Below are 21,707 nucleotides of genomic sequence, written 5' to 3'. Positions count from 1 at the left end.
CCCCATCTCACTACTGAATGTAGATGTCAAATTACTGGCTCGAATATTGGCTGACCGACTAGCCCATATTTTGCCCTCCATTATTGTACCTGAACAAGTGGGTTTTGTTAGAGGCCGACAATCTACGGTTAATGTTCGCCGTATACTTTTAGCTTATTCTCGTGCGCAACTGGAACAACGCCCGGGTTTGTTAGCTGGCCTTGATGCAGCTAAGGCCTTTGATAAAGTTCATTGGCATTATCTGTTCCGGGTCCTTCACTATGTAGGGCTCCCTCCTGGATTTATGTCCTGCATACAAGCTCTATATACTAATCCGACGGCCTCGGTGTTGGTCAACGGGATACGTTCCTCCCCGTTTGAAATAGGTAGGGGGACCCGACAGGGATGCCCATTATCTCCCTTATTATTTTTGTTATACTTAGACCCATTGTTGCGTACCATTCTCAGAGATGATGTCCTCACAGGTCTTTCGGAAGGTGAGTCACAATTGCGAGTGCTAGCCTTCGCGGATGACCTCTTGCTTGCACTGGGGGACCCACATACTTCCTTGCCACGAGCGTTGGAAATATTAGATGAATTTCACCTCTATTCGGGCCTGGAATTAAATAGGCAGAAATCTCTAGCTCTCCCTACACTATTGGAGGTACAGCAGACTTGGCCGGGTGAATTTCCTTTGCAGTGGGCCTCCTCTTCCCTGACATACTTAGGGGTGATTATTCCCAGGAATCTAAATAAACTATACATTGCTAATGTCTTGCCCTTACTTCGTAAATCCTCTAATACCTTGCAGGGTTGGCGGCAACTCCCCCTTTCACTGTCCGGCCGTAATAGCCCTTTATAACATGATGGTGCTACCTCAATGGACTTATATACTACAAATGTTACCAGTCATGCTGTCTACAAAACACTTAGCGCTCCATAGGTCTCATTTATCAAAATTCTTGTGGCAGGGTAAACGAGCGAGGATAGCCTTGACCAAACTAACGCTGCCGCTCACTAAAGGGGGGTTAGGGTTATTATGTATAGCTAGACTAAATCTGGCTTGTCAGCTACGTCACATACATGATTGGTTTTGTAATACTACAGATTTCTCTTTGCCTGTGATTGAATGTTTCTTTTTTCAGCCCTTCCATTTTAGCTATCTCCTACATACATCTAGGTTGCCAGATATACCTCAGTTGCTGTCTCACCCGCTTCTACCTGCAATGCGTAAAGCCTGGAAATTGTTCTGCAAGACACTTGGGACTACCTCGCACATTACACCTTACCTGCCCATAGTGGGTAATGGGGACTTTCTACCTGGTTTGGACTCTACAGTGATTAGACGTTGGTCCCGTGCAGGCCTTACCTATGTGTTTCAGGCCATTCAACCTACTGGTTCTCCATTATCCTTTGGCGACCTACAAGAGAAATATCACCTCCTATCCACGGATTGGTTGGCCTACCGGCAGCTCCAACATTACTTGCACGCTTTGACTCCAGTGGGGCTCTGTGAGGAGATTCAGGATAACTTTCAAGAAGCACTTTCTCTTACAGCACAAGAGTCCGTGCCGCTTCGTTTCTATCATAAGTGGTTACAGGGGCGTGCTGGTGAATTGGACTTTTCTTCTTTGGCACGGAAATGGACTGAGGATCTTCAACTACCTATATCGGCTGATGTACTCAGAAAAGGCTTGCGTGCTGGTAAGACCACTACCATCTCTGCTGTTGAGAGAGATCGGAATTATAAGTTCCTCCTACGAGCCTTCTATACACCGAAAAGAACACATACCATGGGACTTAGTGTGGGACATTGTTGTGGTAAATGCGCCTGTCCTATGGCCTCGTTTGGACACATGTTCTGGTCCTGCCCCATGATATCTTCTTTTTGGATACAAGTGGTGACTTGGGTGGCACGACTCTGGAATTGCTCTTGGAGACTACACCCCAGTTTTCTTTTTACTATGCAGATTAGATTTCATCCGCCCATACCAGGCTGTGCAGCCTTTATCCGAAAAACAGTGCTGCTGGGACGGAAATGTATATTATTACAATGGCTATCGCCTCAACCCCCTAATATCTCACAATGGAGAGCCTTAATGCTACAACAAATGCTGTTGGAACGCCGCGAGATACTGGACTTGTCGTCCAAACCTGGACGTCTATATTATCAATGCTGGTACCTATTTAGTTTGACTTTTACTGCTTATGTTCAATCCCAACTTTGGACTGTTTGAATTCCTTAGTTCCTTTTGTTTTTGATTCCGCCGCTGCTGCCGGGGTGGGGGGGGGGGGGTGGGAGGGTGGGGGGTTTGGTTGGGTGGGTGGGGATTGGCTTTCTGGTATGTTTTGAAAAACATTTTGCTGTGACTGTTGTTCTTCAAATACTGTTTAATAAAAATGATTCAAACATAAATATGCATGTAAAAAAAAATATATATATATAATATGGCAGTGTTTGTGTGTAAAATGCAAATGAGAAAAATAAATACATAAATACTTAATAAATAATCATACTTAATAAATAACCATACAAAAGTGCAGGGTGCTTCGTAGAGTACAAAATGTGTGGCTGGAATAAAACATAAAGTGCAAATGCAACATATAGCACCATAAATGAATAAATACCTGATCAATAAATGTCAAGGAAATACAAGGTGCAAGAAAATATATGGCAGGAATGAAACATAAAGTGCAAATGCAATCTATAGCACCAAAAACACTTCTAAATATAAATGTAAATACAAATATAAGGTGCAAATGCGAATCCTTCCGTTTAAAGTGCAAGTGCAATTTCAAACTAACCATAAGTTGTAAGCACCACAAACACACACACACACACACACCGAGCAAAAATAATGAATAATAAATGCGTAACTAGCAACTGCTAAACACTCACACACATACACTGACTCATACACCGACTCAAATAGAGCCCAATCAAACATCCAAGTAAATCACAGCTTCAAAAATCACTAAAAGATATCACCACTCGACAGAGCTCCGTTTCGCCACTTCGTCAGGAGCGGAGATTGATTTAGAAGAATGTATATATATAAAGTAGATAAGAGCCCGACATAAACTGCTTAGTTTGTCGGTGGAGAAAATCCCACGGTTCCCAAGCGTGGTGCAATCAAAAACTATATTCTCTTCACAAGATGTGTTTTTAGGGATAGTATGTATGTGTCGCCCACTTAACCCCTTTTCCTTGGTGTACAAAAGTCTAATCAGTTTTGGGAGGTTGTGGAATGCAGTTTGCATTTCCAGACATATATGGACTATATGATGTATGAGGCTATTCTCATTTAGACTGTGGTCTGGTGCTGGTCACCTTTTGAGATATTGCCTGAGCCAGAGGTTTATGTTCATGCACTTATGAAGGGCTCATACTGATGTCCATTATTTATTCACTAATCTGTAGATTTGCCCCATCTCCTTAGACTTTTCTTCCCAAGGATCAGGTGTGTCAGTCAATTCCTTATTTCTTTTAGTAAAATAGGGCCTATGGAGGTAGTGCAAGAATCAAGGAACAGGAAGGTAGTAAAGGACATCTGGGTATTGGCATTCTGGAGAATCCAATTATGTGTATAGTGGACTGTGTGAGGATAGGATTGAAGAGAAAGAAGATAGTTTGACCACCCATCAGAAGAAAAAGGAAGAGGTAGGGATGGGGAGTCCAGAAGGGAAAGGGTCATAAAAGAGTAAGTTTTGTGGCAAGAGAAGGGCAAGAACAGGTAGCATCGTAGAGTTGGCCGACAGTAATGGGAAAGGATGTGGTATGGAAAAACAAAGCAACCAATAAACAGTGGGACAGTACTGATGGTCTTCTCTGATTCTGCAGGCAATATCGAATTCTGCAGCACTTGCCATGGCATCACTGGAAACCAAAGGTCTTGGGCAAGGCAAATCTGAAGAAATAATAACTTGTTTTGTCTTGCAATAATTATAGTAAAAGTAGAACATTTCTTTAGCTATCAGAATCACAATCACATTTGGCAGCGATATGATTTTTTTTTAAATCACCTTTTTTCCTAGGTGTAACATCTGCTCCTTTCTTGGGGGATGACTTTGACATTCGAAAGGCATATATATTTTTTGCATCAAGTTCTTTTTCTTTTTCCTAGACATGAACATATAGATAAATAGAATATTTCAGGATTATATTAATGTTTACTGATGCACACAAAATGATCTGCAGTCGATAGACCAGAATGCATGTGACAGCCATTTATACTTCTTATATAAAGTAAACATTCTGCTTAATACACTTGGTTACAGTAAAAACACTAAAGACATACCAGGCAATTCTACAACTTGGCACCCAAAATAAATGTTAGGTGTCAAGTGCTGCATATGTTTTTAAAATAACAGCATGTGAGGCCAAATTAATAGGATGTTAGAAAATCTGGTAGCCTTGACATATGATACTATTTTATTTGGACAACTATGAGAGTAAGGAGTCAAATCTCGTCACATAACAACAAACTTTTATTTATTTTAACTGGAGTAGCAATACAACAAATAACATACAATTGGAAAAAGTATGACAGGTTAAATTACAATTTCTGGTGGAATTCTGTGTGTCATATATACAAAATGGAACTCACAATAGCAACGCAAAAAGGTTATATTAGTAAATTTCAGAAAGTCTGGGGACCATTAACAGATTTTTGTAATGAATGATTAACTTTTCCCATGATAAGATATTTGATTAGGGGGGAAAAGGGGTGGGTTTTACTTGTTGTTATTATATAATACATGAGTATTTGAATAGTTTTCACAGTAAGGATGATTTTATTTATTATTGAATAGGGAGGGAGGGGTGGGGGATTATTATATTCAATTAGAATGATTTAAATTTTAGATTTTTTACATAATATTTAAAATATTATAGAATATTAATTTGTAATGAAATGTTAAACTTTATGCTTATATGAGAGATAATCAAGTGTGTATCCTTAAGTTCATATGAGTTTAATTGCTACACTTGTTGTAACATAAAAAAATGAATAAAGAATTAAAAAAAATAAAAATAAAATAACAGCATGTGAATCAAAGGAATCAATAACTGGCAACTACACATAACATATGCACCAAAGTCACTTACGTGGAAATTCTATCACCAGCACCAAAACTTAGGCACAGGTAGCCACCCTATCAGTGCTTAAATTAATTGACAAACACTGTTAGAAATGGTGAAAACCCCCGATGTTCTAGCGCCTACTGGTGCCTAAATAAAAGGTACCAGAATCACGTCTAACCCCATTATGGGCGTAACTAACACCCAAAATGGCATTAGGTACTGGAAAGAGCCTATGTAAGCACGATTTGTGGCATAGATAGGCACAGGAAAAATAGGCCCGGAAAGCCCTGGCCTACATTTCCAGCACCTATCTTGCCCAGAGGCACGATTCTGTATACGGCACCATTGTGTTATTGACACGCGATTGGCAGATGTTTTTTAGGTGACTGATAGCAGTGACGTATACAGAATCTGTCCGTTAGCATTGAACAGTCAAGGGAGGCATAAATATGTTTGCCGATGAGGGTGCATACGTTGCTCCATGTCCCCTAACATTGCTGATAAAAAGTTCATTGAAATTCAAAGTAGGGTAAACGTATATGCCCCTAATGAGGGTCAGGGGACCTTCTTTCGTGAGTTGGTCCCTCGGATCCTCAAGTTTAAGGGGGGAGCCCTGGTTTTTGGTGGGGATTTCAATCTTACAGTGACCCCTCATTTAGATAACTCAGGGAGGGCAGATCATTATGGGAGAAGGGATCGTAAACTGTTGCGGGAGGCATTGGCCAATCTGAATGTGGTGGACTGCTGGAGGTGGCTGCATCCTTCGGTTAAGGACTATACTTACTTTTCGGGAATACACTCCTCATATCTAGAATTGATTATGATTTTGTGGAGCGGGGACTACTCCGGAGGGTGGAGTCCGCGGGGATTGAGTCCCTCACGTGGTCGGACCATGCCCCGGTGTGGTTGCGATTCCAGGGGGTGGGTGGAGGCTCGGGACGGAAATTTTGGCGTTTTAATGATAGTCTTTTAGATGACCCAGAGGTGGGAACACAGATTGAAGGGTGGATACAAGAATATCTAGATGTAAATGTGGAGTGTGGAGCTTCGTTGGAAGCGGTTTGGGAGGGGTTAAAGGCTACCCTTAGGGGCAGATTAATAGCCCTGTCGTCGGCCCGACAGCGTAAGCGGCGGGAGGATGCAGCGGGCCTGTTGACTGTGATTGGTAGGTTGGAGAGTTTGCATAAGCGTTCTCCTTGGGATGTGAAACTGCGGGAGCACTTGTTTCAGGCCTGTCGGGATCTCCAGGCTTTAGACTTGGACAGATTGCACCATAACTTACAGCTCCTCCAACAGAGATATTTTGAGTTTTCTAATAAAGCTAGTCGACTGGTTGCATACCGTCTTAAGGTGCGACAGACGCGCAACCAGATCTTTTCACTCCGGGCGGCTTCTGGGGAAGTGTTACAGACTGAGGATGCTATCCGTGCCCGTTTTGTGGAATATTATTCCCAACTCTATACTCCGGAAGATCCAGGGCCCTTGCGGGACCAGGATGCTTATTTAACTTCAGCAGAGTTGCCCCGGATTGCACAGGCTGATGTGGCGCGGTTGGACCGCCCTCTTACATTGCTTGAGGCTCGTAGTGCGCTGCGCTCTATGAAGCTTGGTAAGTCGCCTGGGTTGGACGGTTTCACCGTTCGGTACTACAAATGTTTTCAAGATCTGCTACTGCCTCCTTTGTTGCGTTTTCTTAACTCTTTACAAGGGAATAGTACCCTCCCCTACTTCATGCACTTGGCGGGAGTGACGGTGTTGGCTAAGGAGGGGAAGGATCCCCTCCAATGTGCTTCCTACAGGCCGATATCCTTGCTGGGGGTTGATATTAAGATCTTCACGCGAATTTTGGCGGACCGATTGATGAGTTGGATCCCTCGGCTGATCCATCCAGATCAGTCGGGCTTTGTGGTAGGCAGACAGGTGGGTGATAATAATCGTAGGGTCTATAACTTGTATGATCGGGCCGGGGGGGGGGCGAGAAACGGTGTTTTTGTCTATCGATGCTGAGAAGGCATTTGATAGGGTAGCTTGGCCTTTTTTATTTCAGGTCCTGGAGTCTGTGGGTTTGGGTCCACGAATGCGGGACTGGATTCGGGTCCTATATAGTGGACCTTTGAGTTGCATCAAGGTGAATGGTGGTTATTCGGAGACTTTCTCTCTGGCAAGGGGAACACGTCAGGGGTGTCCGCTTTCCCCGCTCCTTTTCGCTTTGACGGTGGAACCCCTGGCGCAGCGAGTGCGGATGAATCAGGATATTAAGGGGGTTACGGTGCCGGGAGGGGATTTTAAGTTGGCCTTGTTTGCGGATGATATTTTGTTCACGGTGGAAGAACCTGCGACCTCCTTGCCGGCTATATTGCGGGAGTTGGATATTTATGGTGCGGTGTCGGGATTTCGGGTTAATGTTGGCAAATCGGAGCTCCTCAACATTAACTTGCCTGCTGACCGGGTATCCTATCTCCGAGACCGGTATCCGTTTCGGTGGGTTCAGCGTTCATTGCGATATCTTGGAGTTTATTTTGGACCACCGGGAGTGGATTTATATGACCTTAACTTTCCTCCACTCTTTCGTCGTATCCGCCAAGATTTGCTTAATTGGAAAGATCTGTATTTCTCTTGGTTGGGCCGGGTGGCCATCGTGAAGATGATGATTCTGCCTCGTTTGTTGTTCCTATTCCAAGTATTGCCTCTTTGGGTGGGTAGAAAAACGTTAGAGGGGGTTCAAAGGCATATCTTTAATTTTATTTGGGCTGGTCAGCGGCCAAGGGTGAGTAGGAAGGTCTTATGTATGGGGAGAGGGGATGGGAGGTTGGGGGTCCCAGATGTGGTGAAATATTATCAGGCTGCTCAGCTGCGCGCCCTTTTAGAATGGCAGACGCAGACGCCGAAACCGTGGGTGGTAATTGAGCAAAATTTAAGTGATGGGGTGCCTTTGTTACATAGGCCGTGGGTGCCTGGTAGGGCGCGACTGGTAGGGGGGGGTATCCTCAGTAGTGACTTCCTTGAGGGTATGGAATCAGACCCGAGCTTGTTTATTGGGGAGTAGGCGACATTCCTGGTATACTACGTTGAGACACAACCCTGACTTTCCACCGGGAAGGGATGGGGGAGTGTTTGCAGACTGGGAGACACGGGGTTTAGTTTGTGTGGGACAGTTGTGGGACCCGGTCCAGGGCGGTGTTAGACCCTTTACAGAACTCAGGGGTAAGTTTGGGTTTGGGATAAGGGATTTGTTCCCCTACCTACAGGTTCTCCATTATATTAGGACCTCAGGTCTTCTGGGAGACTTGAGGGGTGGTAAGATGCCCTTTGAGCTGCTATTGGGTCCAGTGCTTCGGAAGGGAGCTCTCTCTGCGGTATTTAGGTGCCTTAACTGTCGGGGGGCACCCCTTCCCTACATGAGGGCCTGGGAAGATGATTGTGGTTCGGCTATTTCCTGGGACACTTGGGGTGACATATGGTCGGAGATCTCCTCGGCGGGTATTGCTGCTTTGCTGATCGAGCCCCTCAGGTTGTGGCTCGTTGGCGGGGAGGTGCGAGTGTTCTATGTTGGAGGGGCTGTGGGGAAGTGGGCACCTACTTTCACATGTGGTGGCAGTGTGGACAGGTGTGTGGATTCTGGACTGAGGTCTTTGTTCGGGTGTCCCGGATCCTAGATGTCCAGATACCGGCCGATTGGCGACACGCCTTGTTGTTTTGGCATCAATTGGATCTGGCTGGGGGTGACTCTTTGTTTTGTAAGTTGGCATTCACTGCTGCTCGATTGGCCATTGCCTCTTTGTGGAAACGGGCGCTCCCTCCCACGTGGGCCCTGGTGGAGCAACGTTTGCTTAATTGGCAGAACCTTTATCACTTAACGGCCTTGCGGCATGGTAAACTACATGGCTATGCTCATGTGTGGTGCAATTTTCGGGCTTCTGTGGGGGTTTGTGGTAGGGGTGGTCAGGGGCTTTGAGTTGGCCTTGGAGTTGGAATGGATGGGCGATGCTTGGGGGGATCCCATAACCATATTCCTTTCCAATTTTTGGTATCTGTTTGGAAGTGACTATCTCTCAACCATATTGAGAGCTGTAGGTATTGTGTTTTGTCCCTGGGGGGTGGGGGGGGGGTATTGGCTGTGTTTTGGTGGGCATTCTAGATTGTTCTTATTAGTTTGTAGGACTTTCACATGTCTATGTTGATGACTTTAATTATGTGTGCTATTCTGGAATGTGGTATTTTGCTCTATGTATTTTTGTTCTTGCATTACATGTGCAATTGTTATGTACTGTTTGGAGTGTTTTTCAATAAAAGCTTTTCAATTAAAAAAAAAAGAAATTCAAAGTAGTTTTTCTTCAAGGAAATCTTCAATAAGTCAATCAAAAAACTCAAAAGGACAGGATGAGAACGTGCAAAGTCTTATCTTGAGGAATGTTTGTATAAATAGACTATACATCCAAGGTCACTAATGTTGTAGAATTCGAAGGACAATGCTGTTGCAAAATTCTCAAGAAATGAGTTGTATCCTGTATGAATGATTTAGTAGTAGAGATCCAAGGATTAAAAAAATAATCTACATATTGGTTAACTCTTTCCAATAAGGAACTTTGTGCCGACACTATTGGTTGACCTGGGGGCAGTGACTCATGTTTATGTATTTTAGGAAATGTATAAAAAAATGGAATACATGAATATGCTGTATCAAAAATTTAAATTCATTCTGTGTCAAAAAACCTTATTGGAGAGCCAGAGCTGCTACCTCTTTAATTTCTTCTCAAAGCTCTTCTGTAGGATCACCATGAAGAGGAAGCTATAAAGACACATCAAATAACTGATGTAGAATTTCAGAAGTGTATTGATCCCTATCTTGAATCACTATGGCCCCATCTTTATCGGAATGGCGAATGATATTTTCCAAACTTCTTAGATGTACCAACGCTTCTCTCTCTGGTTTAGACATGTTCCATAAGTGAAAAAACACATGTCATGATTGATGCCATTTTTCTAATATTTCTCCATGATGTTAGTTACTATCCCTGACAGAGCTTTTCTAGCTATTTCTTTTGTACTATCATCTCAGCTTCCATTATAAGAGCTACTTGTGTGTGCCTTAGAAGTTAGAGATTTTACCTTTAACTTCTGGGTTAGTCGATGGAGCTCCTCTTGCAGAGTTTTATTTTCTTCCATAATCTCATATGCCTTCTTCCTCTCTCCAAGCAGATGCCTCTGGAAACTGCTATTACTGAGCTCCAGGTTTCTTTTCAGATCCTGGATTTAGAAAATGGTCAAAACATGTAGACAGACAACATAGCTGTTAGAACAGAGTAGTATTACAAAGTGGGTAGACACAATTCAGTGATCAAACAGGGAAAATGCTTGCGTACCTGATTGTAAAAACCGCTTAGATAACCTTGATAGGCGGTATATAAAAATCCTAATAAGCTTGATTTTAAAAACATAAATTTACTCCCTCCACCACCCACCCTTCCCACAGATATTCTAATCAAAAATATCATATAAACATTACATTCATAATTATTGATTAAACCTTCTTTTAAAAGACGCTATTATCCATCACGGATTACATATACTTTTCATAACAGAAGCTTGGCTTTCGGATGGTGAGGAAGCTTATCTTTCTTACTGTTGTCCCCCGAACTATGATTATGTTTTTAACCATCGCCTAAATAGTAAAGGCGGTGGTCTTGCCGTGATATTCCAATCTAATCTAATTAATCTTAGTGATCAATCTAATGGAAATGCCACTATTGAATACCTTCACCTCAAACTCAATTTAAAGATTAACCTTAACTTCTTATTACTATATGTTCCACCACCAGTAGGGCAAAACAAAATAACTTTACTTCAAGATCTCATTTTTGATTTTTGCTCGGCTTCACTATTCCCTCTGGTCTTAGGCGACTTCAACATCCATTTTGATAATGCTTCTGATACCAATAATCAGGACATATTACATATGTTTCATTCGTTAAATTTGTATCCAACTATTGTAGGTCCAACTCATTCAGCAAATCATATCTTAGATATGATTTTCTCTCCTAAATCTCAATATATCGATTGTTCTGTTCCATTAGTTACCCCAGTACCCTGGTCTGATCATTATTTCATATCTACTACTCTTTCCTTTCCTAGTCTAATAACACACATAACTCAAACTGAATCCAAGCTAATCTCATATCGTGATCTTGCCAGTTTAGAAGAAACCGATATCTTACCTTTCTTTGATGTATCCACTATCAATGACACGTCTAACTCAATAGAAGATCAACTTTCATGCTGGAACTCCTCCTTACAACTGCTTTTAGACACTAAAGCACCAATAACTTTTAAATCCATATCGCCACGAAAATTGTCTAATCCATGGTATACGGCCGAACTACATCTTCTAAAAAAACAACTTCGAGCACTGGAAAGAAAATGGGGTCATACTAAATCCCAAAAAAATCTTCTAAATTTTAAAGAAAAGGCAGCCATATATAAAATTAAAATCAATCAGGCAAAAAATAAATTTTATTCAGAAAAAATTCATAAAGCAAAAAACTCTGCTACCTTATTTAACATTTTAAAATCTATTACATCACTCAATACAAAACATACTACAACTCAGATATCCCTTTTGAAAGCACAAGATATTGCCGATGCATTGAACCAGAAAATCAATAACATCCGAAATGCATTTTTTCCAAATAAAAGTAACAGCCCGTCTAGCAAACATACTAGAGAACACCTTCCAACGGCTAAATGTTCAAACTTTAGACTTCCTTCTCTTAACGATATCAAAGCACTTTTCTCTCAAATAAACTTAAAAAGTTCTGGGTCCGAAATCCTTCATCCATACTATTTAAAAAAAATTTTTCATCTCCTTGGCCCTTTCATTCACACGATTATCTTAAAAAGCCTACATACTGCTTCAGTTCTTGATCTTTGGAAAACCTCTACTATCATTCCTCTACTTAAAGACCAAAAAATCAGTAAAAATGACCCTTCTAACTACCGTCCAATTGCAAATATCCCCTTCTTAGCTAAATTGACTGAAAAATTGATATTCAATCAGGTTTCTGACTTCATTGAATCAACCAATGTTATGCATCCCAATCAAACAGGTTTTCGCAAATATCATAATATGGAACATTCACTGATTGGCCTAACGAATAATATTCATTATTTCCTGGATATAGAAACATAGAAAGATGACGGCAGAAAAGGGCTACAGCCCATCAAGTCTGCCCACTCTACTGACCCACCCCATTAAGTCTGGGTGCTAATGACTTACCGTATTTTCGCGGATATAACGCGCACCATTGTAAAACGCGCACAGGGGTATAGCGCGCAGAAATCACGATGATATGTACAAAAACTTTTCTATACCGCGCTCAGGCATATAACGCGCATGCTGCCCGACTCTCCTCTGGCCACCCCGACTCTCCTTTCGCTCTCCCCGACTCTCCTCTGGCCACCCCGACTCTCCTTTCGCCCTCCCCGACTCTCATCTGGTTGCCCCGACTCACCCTGACTTTCGGTGCACTGCCCCGACTCTCCTCTGGTTGCCCCGACTCACCGTTCACCCGCCCTGACTTTCGGTGCACTGCCCCGCCTCTCCGTGCCTGTCCCCCTTGAAGTCCTGTCCCCCCTTGAAGGTCTGCCTGTCCCCCCTTGAAGATCTGCCTGTCCCCCCTTGAAGTCCTGTCCCCATCCTGAAAGCCTGATGCCCCCCCTCGACGTCCGATTCTTCTCCCCCCTCGGCAGGACCACTCGCACCCCCACCCCGAAGGACCGCCGACTCCCCGACAATATTGGGCCAGGAGGGAGCCCAAATCCTCCTGGCCACGGCGACCCCCTAACCCCACCCCGCACTACATTACGGGCAGGAGGGATCCCAGGCCCTCCTGCCCTCGACGCAAACCCCCCCCCCCCAACGACCGCCCCCCCCCAAGAACCTCCGCCCGTCCCCCAGCCGACCCGCGACCCCCCTGGCCGACCCCCACGACACCCCCACCCGCCTTCCCCGTACTTTGTGTAGTTGGGCCAGAAAGGAGCCCAAACCCTCCTGGCCACGGCGACCCCCTAACCCCACCCCGCACTACATTACGGGCAGGAGGGATCCCAGGCCCTCCTGCCCTCGACGCAAACCCCCCTCCCTCCAACGACCGCCCCCCCCCAAGAACCTCCGACCGACCCGCGACCCCCCTGGCCGACCCCCCCCCCCCCCTTCCCCGTACCTTTGGAAGTTGGCCGGACAGACGGGAGCCAAACCCGCCTGTCCGGCAGGCAGCCAACGAAGGAATGAGGCCGGATTGGCCCATCCGTCCTAAAGCTCCGCCTACTGGTGGGGCCTAAGGCGCGTGGGCCAATCAGAATAGGCCCTGGAGCCTTAGGTCCCACCTGGGGGCGCGGCCTGAGGCACATGGGCCAAACCCGACCATGTGTCTCAGGCCGCGCCCCCAGGTGGGACCTAAGGCTCCAGGGCCTATTCTGATTGGCCCTCGCGCCTTAGGCCCCACCAGTAGGCGGAGCTTTAGGACGGATGGGCCAATCCGGCCTCATTCCTTCGTTGGCTGCCTGCCGGACAGGCGGGTTTGGCTCCCGTCTGTCCGGCCAACTTCCAAAGGTACGGGGAAGGGGGGTGGGGGGGTCGGCCAGGGGGGTCGCGGGTCGGTCGGAGGTTCTTGGGGGGGGGCGGTCGTTGGAGGGAGGGGGGTTTGCGTCGAGGGCAGGAGGGCCTGGGATCCCTCCTGCCCGTAATGTAGTGCGGGGTGGGGTTAGGGGGTCGCCGTGGCCAGGAGGGTTTGGGCTCCCTTCTGGCCCAACTACACAAAGTACGGGGAAGGCGGGTGGGGGTGTCGTGGGGGTCGGCCAGGGGGGTCGCGGGTCGGCTGGGGGACGGGCGGAGGTTCTTGGGGGGGCGGTCGTTGGGGGGAGGGGGTTTGCGTCGAGGGCAGGAGGGCCTGGGATCCCTCCTGCCCGCAATGTAGTGCGGGGTGGGGTTAGGGGGTCGCCGTGGCCAGGAGGGTTTGGGCTCCCTCCTGGCCCGATATTGTTGGGGAGTCGGCGGTCCTTCGGGGTGAGGGTGCGAGTGGTCCTGCCGGGGGGGGGATGTATCGGACGTCGGGGAGTCGGCCGGGCAAGAGGGCTTGGGCTCCCTCTTGCTCCGATCGTGGATGCGGGTGCGGGTGGGAGCGCGTGCGAGCGGTCGTTCGGAGTGGGGGTGCGAGCGGTCCTGCTGGGGGGGTGAATCGGGCGTCGGGCGGGGTGGGAACTATGTTTAAAAACTTTTGTATACCGCGCTCAGGCATATACCGCGCGAGGGGTATGCGCGGTACGTAAAATCACGTATAACGCGCGCGTTATATCCGCGAAAATACGGTAGTTCTTTAGCTCGACCCTCGTAGTGATCCTACGTGGATGTCCCATTTATTCTTAAAGTCGAGCACGCTGGTGGCCTTGATCACCTGCATCGGAAGTTTGTTCCAGTGATCCACCACCCTTTCTGTGAAGAAGTACTTCCTGGTGTCACCATTAAAGTTCCCTCCTCTGAGTTTGAGTTCGTGCCCTCTTGTGACCGATGGTCCTTTGAGAAGGAAGATGTCGTTTTCCACCTCGACACGTCCTGTGACATATTTAAATGTCTCAATCATGTCCCCCCTTTCCCTGCGCTCCTCTAGAGTATAGAGCTGCAATTTGCCCAGTCTTTCTTCGTATGAGAGACCCTTGAGTCCGGAGACCATTCTAGTGGCCATCCGCTGGACCGACTCGGCTCGAAGCACATCTTTACGGTAATGTGGCCTCCAGAATTGCACACAGTACTCCAGATGAGGTCTCACCATGGCTCTGTAAAGTGGCATTATGACATCAGGCTTGCGGCTGACAAAGCTTCTCTTGATACATCCCATCATTTGCCTTGCCTTAGATGAGGCCTTCTCCACTTGTTTGGCAGCCTTCATGTCTGCACTGATGATTACTCCCAAATCCCGTTCTTCTGAAGTCCTAGCTAGTGCTTCTCCATTCAAGGTGTATGTTCTGCATGGATTTCTGCTGCCGAGATGCATGACTTTACACTTCTTAGCGTTGAAGCCCAGCTGCCATGTTGAGGACCAGTTTTCCAACATGATCAGATCCTGCGTCATACTACCCTTGAGACTGCTTTCACTTACTATGTTACACAGTTTGGCGTCGTCGGCGAACAGTGCTACCTTACCCTGAAGCCCCCGGGTTAAATCCCTTATGAATATGTTGAAAAGAGATGGTCCCAGGACTGATCCTTGCGGCACTCCGCTAGTCACCTCCGATGTCTCAGAGAGGGTGCCGTTGACCACCACCCTCTGAAGTCTTCCACTCAGCCAATCATTGACCCATGCAGTTAGTTTCTCACCTAACCCCATCGATTTCATCTTGTTTAATAGTCTACGGCAGTGTTTTTCAACCGCTGTTCCGCGGCACACTAGTGTGCCGCGAGATGTTGCCTGGTGTGCCGCAGGGCCGCCGGGCCCGGAGCTGACAGGGGGCCCGAGGCAGGGGCGCCAGTAGCTCGCCAAGGCAAAGTGAGTCGATCACCCAGGACTCACTTTGTCTTGGCGATCTAATCTATCGAGCCGATAAGTCTTCTTCTCCCCGACGTCAATTCTGTAGTTGGAGAGGAAGTTCGGGCCAGCCAATCGCTGCCTGGCTGGGCGGAACTTCCTCTCCGATTGCACAATTGACGTCAGGGAGAGCATGCGTCCGCGTCGGCTTTGGGGCCTGTTATCCATTGGTGGGTCCTGTTCCCCGATGGCAGCGGCAGTGGCAGTGGCTTGGGGAACGGCAGGGAGAAAGAAAGAAAGGGGGCAGGCAGGGAAACGGAAGGAAAGAAGAGAAACAGAAAAAAAAGAAAGAAAGGTCAGGGAGAGAGGAAGAAAAAGTTGGGGGAGGGAATGAGGTGTGGAGGAGAGAAAGCACACAGGCTGATAGAAGGGAAGAAAGATTGGATGCACAGTCAGAAGAAGAAAGTGCAACCAGAAATCACCAGACAAGGTAGGAAAAATGATTTGATTTTAAATTTAGCAAAGTGGAGGCAGTATTACCACAGTTTTCAAAGGAATTTGCCCAAATAACTTAATAGTTAACTGGGTAAATTCCCAGAGATGAAAACTTCCCTTCACTTACTATGCACAGTTCTGAATTTATATCTGCTGTCTATATTTTACAATATGGTCCCCTTTTACTAAACCGCAATAGTGGTTTTTAGCGCAGGGAGCCTATGAGCGTCAAGAGCAGCGCTGGACATTCAGCGAGCTCCCTGCGCTAAAAACTGCTATTGTGGTTTAATAAAAAGGATGGAGGGTATATTTGTCTATTTTTGTATGCTATAAAAACCAAATACAGAGAGAGACTGAGAGCTGTTGACGAAGAGCTACGTGTGTGTCTTTCTTCGATTCCAGCCAGAATATCAGCTTTGTGTTCAGCCAAACAGGCCCAGGTTTCGCACTGAATAAAGTATTTTATAATTTTTATAATTTTTATTTCGTAATAAAGTAATTATAAAATACTTTCTTTGTGTTTATTTGATTCCTATTCAAGAGAATTACTTTATATATAGTCAATATAAGCAGAGAGTTAAATTTTTTAACATTTTCTAATGGTGGTGTGCCTCGTGATTTTTTTCATGAAACAAGTGTGCCTTTGCCCAAAAAAGGTTGAAAAACACTGGTCTACGGTGCGGGACACTGTCAAAAGCTTTACTGAAATCCAAGTATACCACGTCCAGAGACTCTCCCGAGTCTAGCTTTCCTGTCACCCAGTCAAAGAAGCTGATAAGATTGGATTGGCATGACCTGCCCCTAGTGAATCCATGTTGACAGGGATCCCTCAGATTTTCCTCATCCAATATCATGTCCAATTTACCTTTAAGTAAAGTTTCCATAAGTTTACACACTATTGATGTGAGACTCACCGGTCTGTAATTCGCAGCCTCCGCTCTGCAACCCTTTTTGTGCAGAGGGACAACGTTGGCTGTTTTCCAGTCCAGGGGGACTCTCCCCGTACTTAGAGAGAGATTGAAGAGCATGGCTAACGGTTCTGCCAGAACATCGCATAGCTCTCTGAGCACTCTTGGGTGCAAATTGTCCGGTCCCATGGCTTTGTTCACCTTGAGTTTTGACAGTTCTCTGTAAACATCAGCTGGTGTGAACTCAAAATTCTGAAATGGGTCTTCCATGCTTTGCTTTGCTTCCAGACGTGGCCCGTGCCCTGGTGCCTCGCATGTAAAGACTGAACAGAAGTAATCATTTAGTAGTTTGGCCTTATCAGAATCTGTTTCCACATAGTTCCCTTCTGGCGTTCTAAGATGTACTATCCCTTTTGCGTTCTTTTTTCTGTCGCTAATGTATCTGAAGAAAGACTTGTCTCCTTTCTTAATGTTCTTCGCTAGAGTTTCTTCCATTTGAAGTTTGGCCTCCCTGACTGCTGTTTTGACCGCTGCAGACTTTGTCCTGTATTCAATGTTTGCTTCTTTTTCCCCCATGCATTTGTATGAGAGAAATGCTCTTTTCTTCTCTTTGACGAGGTGCGAGATCTCATCAGTGAACCATTGGGGTTTCTTTTTTCTTTGCTGTTTGGTTACTGATTTAATGTAGCGTTTAGTTGCCTCATGAAGGGTTGATTTCAAGGTTGACCACATAGCTTCCACATTATCAGTTACTTCTTGAACCTGGAGCGTCTGATGGACGAAATTTCCCATGCGTGTGAAGTCGGTGCCCCGGAAATTGAGTACCTTTGTTTTTGTTTGTGACCTAGGGAAGCCTTTCTTAAGGTTAAACCATACCATGTTATGGTCACTGGTGGACCATCATAAATCTGTTGCTCTTTTTTCCTTAGATATTTCCGCTGCATTTGATACAATTGACCATGACCTCCTTCTCAATCGACTAGAATCAATCGGCATTTGTGACCAAGTTCTTAATTGGTTCACATCATATCTCACTAATCGTACTTCTTGTGTTAAATTTAATAATGAATACTCCAATGCATACTCAACGTCTTTTGGGATTCCTCAAGGATCTATCTTATCACCCCTCTTGTTTAACATCTTTCTCTCACCACTACTGAATCTTTGCCAGTCTGTTGGCTTTACTGCTTTCTCATACGCAGATGATATTCAACTGATTCATCCATTTAATCCTGAAAATCATGAAGACATTAAATCATTAAATAAAAAACTTGAATTAGTTCAAAATTGGCTCAACAAAAATAAATTAGCTTTAAACATTAATAAAACAAAGGCAATGATCTTTACCTGGAAAAAAGACATCGGCCTGAAGTCACCATTTATTCTTAACAATACTCCATTGAAATCGTTCCCAAACTAAAAATCTTAGGAGTTATAATCGATGACAAACTAGAATTCAAAGACCATATTAACAATATAATTAAAATATGCTTCTATAAACTACGCTTAATACGATCCATTTCCAAATTTCTTGAGCCCAAATCACGCAATATTTTAATTCATTCATTAGTAATAGCCAAAATGGATTATTGTAATTCTTTACTGCTTAACATTACTCAAAAAGAAAAACGACGTTTGCAAATTATTCAAAACACTGCTATCAAATTGATTTATAACGCCAGGAAATATGATCACGTAACACCATTATTTATTGACGCTCATTGGCTCCCTATTAGCCATCGCATAATGTTTAAGGTCTTGTTACTTATATTTAAAACCTTGGTTAACAATGAACCTCAGTTTATATAAAAAATGCTAATTCCCCATAGTTCCGCGCGTGCACTCAGGTCATCTTCTCAAAATTTACTAGTTGTTCCCTCTTTAAAAATAATAGGCACACGAAGATCAGACATGTTCTCTGTAATTGGTCCCCAGTGGTGGAACTCTTTGCCCCAACATATCAAAAACGAAAAAGATATCCCTTCTTTTAAAAAATCCCTGAAAACATACCTTTTTAAAGATGCTTTTAACATTTAAACTTTCTTGATTTTATGATTTTTCCTTTTAATATTACCTAGTTTCCTTTTGTTTTTCCCCTATATGTTTTCTTGATATAACAGTTGTAACTTTTTACCCTCCTTCCCCTCCAACTAATGTCTGTCCTGTCTTAATCTTAATGTTTATTTATTTTGTATTTATTTTTAATTCTATCCAATTTTATTATTATGTACATCGCTTTGTAATCAGATTTAGCGATTCATCAAATATTTAATAAACCTTGAACCTTGAAACCTTTAATATAATTATATACCACCCCCTTCCCCTAATTATAAATGTACTTTCAGTGTAAAAAGGCGTCTAATCAAATCTGCCGCACCGCACATGTGCGAGTGCCTTCCCGCCCAGCACAGGATGAGTCTCCTCAGTTCAGATAGCTAGCAGAGAAACCAACCAGGGGAGGTGGGTTGTGAGAATAGCTGACTGCTGTCTCTGGATAACAACTATTACGGTAAGTAACTGTGCTTTATCCCAGGACAAGCAGGCAGCCTATTCTCACATATGGGTGACCTCCAAGCTAACCAGAATGGGATGGTGGGAGTGTTGGCAACTTAGGAGAATAAATTTTGTAATACTCTCTGGCCAAAATGGGCATCCCATCTGGAGAAAACATCCAGACAATAATGAGAGGTGAAAGTATGAACTGAGGACCAGGTGGCAGTTCTGCAAATTTCCTCAATAGGAGTAGATCTTAGGAAAGCTACTGAAGCCGCCATGGCTCTGACTTTGTGGGCTGTGACTCGACTCTGAAGATGCAGTCCAGCCTGGGCTTTATTTTCCCCTGAGCTTCTCTCAGGTCAGATACCTAAGCAGAAGGTTCCTGCGGTGGTCCTCAAGTTGTCCAGGCATCAATCTTTTGCTTCAATTGTCAGACCAAAGCCAAAACCAGCTCCTGCTAAACCTTCTCAACCTCTTCCATCCTTCCAGAGGCGTTATCCTCCAAGGGCAGCTCCCTACACTTGAGCATCTCCCAAGAAACAACAGCAGCAGAAGCAACAGAAACCTCAGCCTTCTGCTGATCCTAAGGCTGCGCAGCCTTTTTGACTGTCTCAAACAGAGCATAACCTCCATCATCCTGCCTCTGTCCTCCCTTCACCCCATAGGAGGTCATCTCCATCATTTTTACCACTAATGGGAGTCCATTATATCCGACCTTTGGGTGCTGTCAATAATCAGGGAAGGATACTCTCTTCATTTCACTCAGATTCCACCAGAGCTTCCTCCAAGAGAGTATCCTTCCAATCCATCCCAGACTGCCTTTCTTCTTCAGGAAGCTCAAGCTCTGCTTCATTTCCGTGCCATCAAGGAAGTTCCTTTGGAACAGCAGAGAAGGGGTTTTTACTCCCGTTACTTCCTAATTCCGAAGAAGACGAGCGATGTGCGACCCATTTCGGATCTTGGGGCTCTCAACAAATTTTTAGTCAAAGAAAAAATTTGCATGCTGTCCCTGGCATCCCTCTATTCCCTTCTAGAACAGAATGATTGATTATGTTCTCTAGATCTCAAGAAGGCTTATACTCACATTCCCATTCATCAGATTTTGGGTGAGGAATCTGCATTATCAATACAGAGTGCTACCCTTTGGCCTGGCATCCTCTCCCAGAGTGTTCACCAAGTGCCTAGTGGTGGTAGCAGCAGCTCTAAGGAACCATGGTCTTCAGGTGTTTCCCTACCTAGAAAACTGGCTCATCAAAGATTCAACATCTCAGGGGGTTATTATAGCGACCCAACGGACTATATGGTTCCTACAAAGCTTGGGATTCAAAATCAACTTTCCCAAATCCCAACTTCAGCCCTCTCATAATCTATAGTTCATCAGAGCTGTTCTGGACACTGTTCAACTTGGAGCATTCCTTCTTCAACAAAGTCTGGATGCTTTTCAGCTCTGTCACACAGTGTCTTCCTGCTCTTCACTCTCAGCAAGACACATGATGGTGCTGCTCAGTCACATGGCCTCGACGGTTCACGTGACTCATTTTGCCAGACTTCACCTCAGAATTCCTCAGTGGACCCTGGCTTCTCAGTGGATACAGGCTTGTGAACCACTCTCTCAACACATTACAGTCACTCCTTCGTTGAGACAGTCTCTCTGCTGGTGGATGCTCTCCTACAATCTCTCCAGAGGTTTATTGTTTCAGATGCCACCTCATCAGAAAGTCTTCACGACAGATTCCTCGACCTATGCTTGGGGGGCTCACTCGACGGTCTCCGTACTCAAGGCCACTGTCCAGCACGGATCATCAGTATCACATCAATCTGTTGGAACTCAGAGCGATCTTCAATGCTCTCAAAGCTTTTCAACATCTTCTTCATGACCAGGTAGTCCTCATTCGGATGGGCAACCAAGTCGCCATGTACTATGTCAACAAGCAGGGAGGAACGGGATCTCTCTTCCTTTGCCAAGAAACTCTGAAGGTTTGGGACTGGGCAATCCTTCACAACTCCTTCCTGAAAGCTATCTACATCCAAGGGGTGAAAAAATGTTTGACGGACAAATTGAGTCATCTTCTGCAACCTCACAAATGGAAACTCAATTCCTTGCCTCTTCTTCACATTTTTTCTCAGTGGGGAACTCCTCAGATAGATCTCTTTGCATTTCCTCACAACCACAAACTGCCTCGGTTCTGCTCCAGGATATACTCTTCTCATTGCCTCGAGGCAGATACT

At 44.9% G+C, this 21,707-nt stretch overlaps 1 protein-coding gene across 7 annotated transcripts in view; it reads right to left on the bottom strand.

The window, feature by feature from the left end:
- LCA5 (lebercilin LCA5) overlaps positions 1 to 21,707 on the bottom strand; it is a 92,035-nt gene that overhangs the window by 44,913 nt on the left and 25,415 nt on the right. For all 7 annotated transcript variants that reach the window (XM_033939854.1, XM_033939848.1, XM_033939851.1 and 4 more), the window contains exons 4-5: positions 10,172 to 10,309; positions 4,003 to 4,099 (exon numbers count right to left, since the gene is read on the bottom strand). In XM_033939854.1, coding sequence (XP_033795745.1) covers positions 4,003 to 4,099; positions 10,172 to 10,309 — 235 coding nt within the window. The remainder of the gene's footprint in view (positions 1 to 4,002; positions 4,100 to 10,171; positions 10,310 to 21,707) is intronic.

The sequence above is a fragment of the Geotrypetes seraphini genome, chromosome 3 (assembly GCF_902459505.1).
Source record: "Geotrypetes seraphini chromosome 3, aGeoSer1.1, whole genome shotgun sequence".
In the NCBI taxonomy this organism is placed as follows: domain Eukaryota; kingdom Metazoa; phylum Chordata; class Amphibia; order Gymnophiona; family Dermophiidae; genus Geotrypetes; species Geotrypetes seraphini.
This window is presented reverse-complemented; position numbering and strand designations above follow the sequence as displayed.